Source organism: Cynoglossus semilaevis, chromosome 20 (assembly GCF_000523025.1).
Source record: "Cynoglossus semilaevis isolate Cse_v1.0 chromosome 20, Cse_v1.0, whole genome shotgun sequence".
NCBI lineage: Eukaryota > Metazoa > Chordata > Actinopteri > Pleuronectiformes > Cynoglossidae > Cynoglossus > Cynoglossus semilaevis.
This window is the reverse complement of record NC_024326.1, coordinates 4758619-4766619: the sequence shown is the minus strand read 5'-3', so window position 1 is coordinate 4766619 and position 8001 is coordinate 4758619. Positions and strand designations below refer to the sequence as shown.

The following is an 8001-nucleotide window of genomic DNA, read 5'->3' as shown; positions in this document are numbered from 1 at the left end:
ACACACACACACACACACACACACATGCATCGACACACACACACAGACATTCTTATGCAGCTATTGTTGTTAGGACTCATTGATTTCAATTTATTTTTACTGTTTTAACCACAACCTTATCTCACACACTTTCCATAACTAATGTCTAACACTAACCATAATCTGGTATAATTCTCTCCTCATAGATTTTAAAGGCATAGCATACAATTTTGTATTTCAAAATAAGCAAGATTTAAGCAAAAGGTTTGGTTTAGTTTAGAACCAATCCGTGTGAGAGACTGATTATTATTTTATGTCTCCCAGAAATTCCATGACCGGTAAGTGTATTTGTGTTCTACAAAAAAAAAAAATCAAGCTCAAGGTTTTGATGCAACAGTGTCAATCAATTTTTAAAAAATAGGATTTCATTTATATAAAACAATAATTTTAGTTTTATTGAACTAAACCCAAGAACCAAGACACTGGAATTGCATTTATAGCACCACCTGCAGGGTAGAAAGCTAAACAACACAAATCCAAAAAGGGTCCACTGGCTACCTTCAACCTAAGCCTCAAAAATAATGGTGTTGCCTCTTCAGGACCAAGTGTAGGTTTCCATTAGAAACGCTAGTCTATTACTAGTAAAAATGCCAGAAATGGCCCTCAAAAGGTAAGAAAATACAAGTGTGTACACACACACACACACACACTCACATGCACACACACAGGCGCCCTCACCATACGTCGTCACAGGAATATGACCATTCCACAGCCAGATATGTTATCACGGCTAATTACTACTCCCACCTCAGATATACAGGGCTGTAATTAGCCTCTTAAAACATGATTAACATGTCTCAATTAAGCCAGTCAACATTTGCATAATATATTAGCTGTCCTAATTGCGAGTGAGTTTATTTCAGAGGACAGGGAACAGCAAAAATACTCAGTGTTGTCTGCGAAGTACGGCGAAGTGGCAGAGAATATAAACATGAATATAGCCAAACTGTCAGCGGATGAAAAGGGAATCAGGTCTGTTTATGTAAGACATAACTCACCTTAAAAGCAAGGCTTAACTCACAATCAGCACTTCTCCACCAAGACTACTTATAAAAATATATATTTATTATTATTCACTCAGACGAACATTTCTGGTCAGCGGAGAAGGAGTTGAGTATAAACTCGCAAATCAAAGCTTGGCAAGATTTTCTGGGGAAAACTTTTTGCGCTCATTTGGAAGTTATTTATTTGAAGTGAATTTATGAGGGAACAGACAGAATCCTGTTCAGCCTTATTTCCGTGGAAACTAAAAACATGGGGAGATAAACTGCTGCTTCGGCACTTCCAAGCCGGGGACAGATATACAGTCTCCCAGCTAGTGCGGGGAAACCAAGGACATAGCCATTAGTTTCAGGACAGCACCACATTGGAGACTAATGCCTCCATCTGTCACTAGAGATGAGAGGAGAGTAACAAAGAGAGGCAACACTAACCCCTGAACTCATCATGGACAGCCATGTCAATTAAATACTGAAAAACAGCAGCACTGGGAGCCATACTGACCAGTCCATACACTGCATCATGGGAGCTCACCCCTGCCTTCATCAACATTTAATGGAAATAGTACAATAACATGAAAATGAATTGACAGCAGGCCATTTGACAGCTCTGTCATGTTAACTAAAGCTGCAGAATGACTTGATGTTTTTTTTCTCTTTTTGGGATTTATTTGAAGTTTTACTGAAACCATACACTAAGTAAAATGGGATTTATTTGAAGTTTTACTGAAACTATACACTAAGTAAAAGGCAGGTCGCCTTTTTTAGAAAGCTGGTGTAGATTATTCTGCCGATATATGCATACATTTATCTATATTAATAAAGCTTTATTCACCAGTAAACTTAATCGTTAATTAATTGAATATGTTCATACCTGTACAGTAAACATCAGAGGTTATTTTTAGTTAGAAATATTCTACTACTAAATTATATAAGTTATGTTTTTTCATTGCATTGTTGCCAGGTTTCCCATTGCAAAAATATAAAAAACTAATTTACATTTTAAAAAACCTGCATTCTTTTAAACATTCAAGCTATTGTGTTTGACAAAACATATTTTTCACCGCTTTCTTCCCGAGACTGGTATGTACTGTAGTTTCACTTTACTGGAAGGTTCTAGTCATTTTGTAGATTTTAACCTACTTACTCAGGTTACACAACTGTTGACTCCAGTCTGAATATAAGCCACTTCCTGTCTATCATTTTAAAATGTACTGCGGTCTCTTTTGGCTGAGAAACTCCTGTGAGAGACAACTTAAATGGGCATTGACTTTTTTTTTCTCCAGATTTAATAAAATCAAGTGAAATATTAAATGAAATAATAAATCGGTGGAGCCCGGTTGTCTGTGTTGGACCATTATATTAGAAAAAAATATTCTGGCCCCTATGTTAATCAAATCTGGACCTTGCAGTAATGTATCTTTTGACATCCTTCTCATGATAATGTCATTATTTGAATTAAGCAAGAACAAAAACACTTGCTTTGTGAAATGATATCGCCAAGGCAGCTCTTCGAGGACACGGTCTTTAATATTTTCAGTTTTGTGGCCAGCCACTAGAAGAACAACTTTTACAGGTCCTGACAGGGACCGTCAGAGTGACCACAACACAACAGGGAATTCGTTAGAGAAGTGGGTCACGGTGTAGGCGGGGGTTATGGCTGTCGTAGCGACTGATTCAGCAGGTCTCCAGCTTTGATGAAGTTCACTGTATTATCCGACTGATCATATTAGTCATGCAGGAGCTCTACATCTGACCTGAGTGCCTGCATGGAGGTAATGTGAGGCTGTTGACACAGAGTGGCCTGATGAAACAGTCCCTGGGCCAGCACAGAGAAGGAGAGATAGAGGGGAAGAGAGAGAGAGAGAGAGAGAGAGCCTGAAATTTGACACCCAGAACCACTGACTTGGTGTCTGGCTTCTCTTACTTAGTCAACCTGTACGTGCCAGCTTCCCTCGCTGCAATGGTTCCACACAAACAAAGACAGTGTCCAACTCTCTTCACAGGATGTGGAGCAAGCAACAAGGCAAAAAAAAAAAAAAAAAAAAAAACACAAGTTCTAAGTGCTTTCAGGAAACGCAGGAACAATGATGAGAGTTTAAAAAAGTAACCGTGGGGCCAATAGACAGGGCAAGCGTTCCTGTGAAATACAACACTGGCAGCCAAAGAGAACGTCTGCTCGTGGTAACACAAGCCTGCGTCCCTGCTTTTCCATGAGCCGGCGTGTGAAGATGAACTTGTTTAAGCTTGCTAAATACTCTCTCGCCATGACACTGGGACGACCCCGGCACAAATATACAGAGGGGACAGGCCGAAGGGGTCAACATTTGAGGGACGCTCAGTCCAACGGTGGCATGTGCCCTGTTTGTCAGCTGCTTATCAAATGGACGCCTCGGTGTCCAGTATTGCTGCTGTCAACACTCACACACCAACGACAAGAGAGGGACACACACAACAGTTGAGGCCACAGTTACAACGTCAATTAAAAACAGAACTGTTACAACATTTTTGACCTCATGAGAAACGGCCTATTGATGCAGGTGAATATGATACTACTGTACGGTAAGGTGTGGTATGGAAGATTTTGAAGTTGAAGCACAATGGGTCAAAAAGACAACAAAACAACTTTATGAAGCAAAGTTGTACGAGCGAGATGGGTCTGAAGATCCTGCAATCGCAGCCTGGACGCCAGTTCATGACTTCTAGTCTGGACTAGTTTCGGGGGAGACACCAATAACAAAAAAAGCCTTGAAATCCATTCTGCCAAGAAAAACATGGGAGATAACTAAAAGTACCAAAAAGATCTTTTTAGCATTATTAACAATGCCTACGTTCATAAGTGAAAGGTGAGGTAAATAACCCAAAGAACACAGACCCCAGAGTGAAACACTAAAGGGAACACAAACTGCTGTGGTGCTGTTTTAAGGGTTTCAAAGACAACGATTGAAAAAGCCGTAAAAAAAAAAAAAAAAAAAAAAAAGAGACAATATTTTTCTTTGTTTGTTCTTCTGATGTAAATAAATGAACTGTTTCAATAAGACCAAAGTGAATGTTTCCTCAACTGGCTCGCACAAAAGACCTAAAACCTGTGGAGCAAACTAAAATAACAGGGTGCAGGTTGCACGACTAAAAATCTGAATCAAACGGTTGTTTGTTTGTTTGTTTGTTTCTGTACAAAAATGAGCTTTCTTAAAAAGATGTGTTCATAAATGCGTCATGAAAAAAAATCCCCAGCCTGTAGAAAGCACTGCGGAATCACGATAGAATCCACATACCTATGCATGGGTTCTCCACGCTGCATATGAACAGATAGGAACAACATGCGACAAACAACCGAGGATCTAAAGAGATGTTTCCTCTGTTGGATAAAAGGTTGAGGAGGAGCAGCTGCTGTGCTGCACAATCCCTCTCTGCTTGCACTTGTGCTCAAAGACACTCTGACTGCAACAACGCTAAAAAAGCACGGAGAAGCTGACTCTTTATAAAGAATATAAAAAAAGGCCTGACAAATTACAGGCTGTACTCCTCTCGCATATACACTGCACTCAGCACATTTGGCTGTAAATGCCATGGTGAAGCTTTGAGTCATTTTCTCTGTCACTGCAGTGAAAGGATTTTCAGTTTGGTCGGCACAAACCCTCCACGGGCGAAGATGAGCCGCAGCTCAGCTCCTCGAACGCAGACAGGGCGGACACTGCCATTAAGTCCTCGCTCACAAATTTCCTCAGTCCTGACTTCTAAACAGTCTTCATGGGAATAGCAAAGTTATTTATGGACTGTGGAATTATGTATTGTTTGAGTAAAAGGAAACTGATTTGATGGATTCAAAGGAGGAAAACATAAACTATGAAATGAAACGTGTTTATTTCCAAACTTGGTCCTGAACAGAGGGGAAGAGAATTTCCAGGCTGGGGGAGAGTCTCCCATCAGACTCTCTTTGAAATCCTGGTTGCCAAGAACGATGGGAAGCGAGGGAGAGGCAGGGGGGAAAAGCCAGGAAAAGGTCCAAGTCACTTTGTTCTTCTTTTTGGAAACGAACTCTGGTTGAACCCAGTGAGACGCCAGACAGTTTACAAAGAGACGTGCATTACTCTCTCACTTTCCACTTTCCGAGCCTCGCAATTTAGAAACAGGGCCTCAGACCCGCTATAGTCTCCACCTCACGGTCCACACTCTTTAACCTTTATAAATGTGCTGAAAATCCCAAGGTATCTGCTCGCTCCTTCTGTTTTAGTGCAAACCTGTGCCAATTTCTGACTCACGAGAATGAAATGTCAGCGAATAACATTTCATGTTGAATTAAGGAAAATGGTGTTGCCTCGATACGAGCCCTGTGTTTATTTTCAAATGTCTACACGGCCGCGGCGCAGCAGCTTCAACAGACACGGTGACAAGGCTCCCACTCCCCCCGTAATCTTAACCGCTGCTTCAAGTTGTGCTCACAGATAGATAAGGTAATATTAGATGTTTTGTTTTATTTCCTCCCCTTGAAAAAAAAAAAGCCATGCTCTGCCAGATCCCTCAGAGAATACTCACAGAGGGGGCAGCTTTCATCATGTGAGCCTCTCTCTTCTTTTTAATCTGCTGTTAACGGAGTAATAACTCACACATTCCTTTTCATGGCTTTGACCCTTGTTGCAAACATAAACAGAAAATCCCTCCGACCTGCCTCTGCATGTAAAACAGCTCACTTAGCAAACACCAGCAAACTCGGCCAAAGAAAACAAGGGAGTGGGGAGGGCATGAGGGGGATGTACGTATGTGTGTGTATCTCTGTGTATGTGTGTGTGCATGTGTGGGGGAGTACAGCCCCAGAAAAGGCCCAAATATCGGGACGTAAACGCTCCTGGATAATGACAGCAGCCTCGTCTGAGGCCAGAGCTGTTCTTATGGAAAGGTTTAGCTCAAAAGGAAAGAAAAACAAAATATAGCGTGAAGAGGAGATTCTGCCACAGTACGTGTGTGTGTGTGAGAGTGTGTGTGTACTGTATAAATATATCATATTAGTTTTCTTCCGAGTAGATTTTGTAAATGTACGTAGGAAGTTTTAATAATTCGCATCACTATCAAAAGTAAAGGTAAACAAAACAAAATAAAAAACCACACTCAGTAGGGGATAAACAAGAGAACAGAACTCACCTGTTTTCTCCTTTATTTCACACAGGACGTTGAAGAGGGCTGGTTTCATTCTGTGGCAGTTCAATGCATGTTTCCTGAAAATAATAACAATAATAAACAGGAGGATGTGGTTTCCTAGCCAGGAGATAATCAAACAAGTGGCAACGGTAATAAACACTCCAACAAATCCTCAAGATACTGTGCATTTTCTTTCTTCCCTGCATTTTTTTTCTTTCACTTTCTGCATCTCCTGTCAGACAAAGTGCAAAATAGGAAACATGAAACAGAACAACGTCTCACTACAAGGTTTTAATTAAATTTAATTACTGTGTCTGCGTGAATACACTGTGTAAGAGCCTTCTATACGGAACCAGAAAATGTGCAACAGCACACAGCCCGCCACACTGGCAGTGTAACGTGTCTCAAATGTACTTTGCATCAAATTTAGGTTATTAATAATAGGGCAAATGGCTCTAATTGCAGGAGTGGATCTGCGATATGTTGTTATGGTATGAAATTACAATATTTCCGTCTGGACCGGCAACTGCACGAGATGGCATTCCTAAATTATAACAATAATAAATAGATTCAAGTTGGAGTGAGAATTGAAAAGTAATTCAAATAAATTAATGGGAATAATTTCTGACTTTTTCCTCCACTTTTAGTGGGCGTAATTGCTTCCATTTAGAGGCACTCTTATGGATGAAGCGCAGTGTTATTATCTCCCTCTGGCTCCATCCACAACATTTAATCGCTCCTCGCGCTGATTTTACAAGTGTTTCTGCGCGTTTGCGCCCGTGTGATAGATGGAGTAGCCTCACCTCGCCTGTGCTTCGTCCAAGCTTTGGTCTGTGATAGTCATTATTTGCTGTAAAATGTCTCCGATGTCCTGCTTTCTTCCCTCTCCGTCCGTCCCCGCCGTGCCATCCTGCATATGCTGCGCCAGGCCGGGGTGTCCGGCCATGCCTACCCCGTGGGAGTGCATCAACCTCGGCTGTTCGTCCATCCTCGACCACGCTCCCTGCTGCCTCGTCTCCAACTTTCTTTTGGTTTCTGTTTATTAGATTGACACTGAGGCGGTGGTTTTGAAAGAAAGCGGAGAAAATATCCAGTGGAATTCCTCCGGATTCCTCTGCGCCTCTCTCTCTCTCTCTCTCCGTCTCTCCTTCTCTCTCAGCTCCGGCACTCCTCCTTTTTCCTTGGTAAGCTTTTCTGGATTTGGGAGGAGGGAGAGACTCAGACAAACCCTCTCTCTCTCACTGTCTCTTGGTGTCTCTCTCGCAGCTGGTTTAGGTGAAATCTGATCTGAATCGCTGCTTTTGGCTCTGCAGCCACTCCTGTGCTCCGCTGCAATAGAGAAGAAAAAGAAAAAAAAATTAAAAAGGTGTCTAATCTGATTAAAAGTGCAGCGCGTAAAAGCTGCGTAAATGCACCGGAGATTCTGGAGCTCAGAGGCTTCTAGCGCAGACTCAAGTTGCCCACAGTGGAGGCTTTGGAGTGGAAGTCAGCACCAAGTGTTATTGTTTAGCTTATGTCTGGTTACTGACTCATAATCAGAGTATGGATGGAGAAAAAAAAGCCTCCGCCCCTCGAGCCATGATTGGAGAAGACGCAGAGCGCAAGTCCCACCTCGCTCTTCTCCCCACACGTCAATCATCCTCCTCAGGAAGGTGGGACACTATAATAAACATAAAGAGATGTGACCGGGCCGGGTGGCAATACAGTGATGGATAGAGAGTGAATATGTAGCCTAATAAATAACTGTGAGTGGCAGCGCAACTCTAACCCTACAGGACAGCATGGTGGTGCCTGCAACACACACTCTGTCAGCAGCACCGTATATTTT

General features: G+C 41.9%; 1 protein-coding gene across 3 annotated transcripts in view; it reads right to left on the bottom strand.

The window, feature by feature from the left end:
* The window catches only part of pbx1a (pre-B-cell leukemia homeobox 1a), a 58363-nt gene extending 50655 nt beyond the window's left edge, over positions 1-7708 (bottom strand). The window contains exons 1-3 of one of the 3 annotated variants that reach the window (XM_025066338.1): positions 7589-7708; positions 6977-7502; positions 6177-6250 (exon numbers count right to left, since the gene is read on the bottom strand). In XM_025066338.1, the coding sequence (XP_024922106.1) occupies positions 6177-6250; positions 6977-7161 (259 nt within the window). In that variant the 5' untranslated portion in view covers positions 7162-7502; positions 7589-7708. Of the gene's footprint in view, positions 1-6176; positions 6251-6976 lie in introns of all 3 variants that reach the window. The other 2 variants (XM_008334150.3, XM_025066339.1) reach the window with 2 other exon arrangements.
* Between the last annotated feature and the right edge of the window lie 293 nt (positions 7709-8001).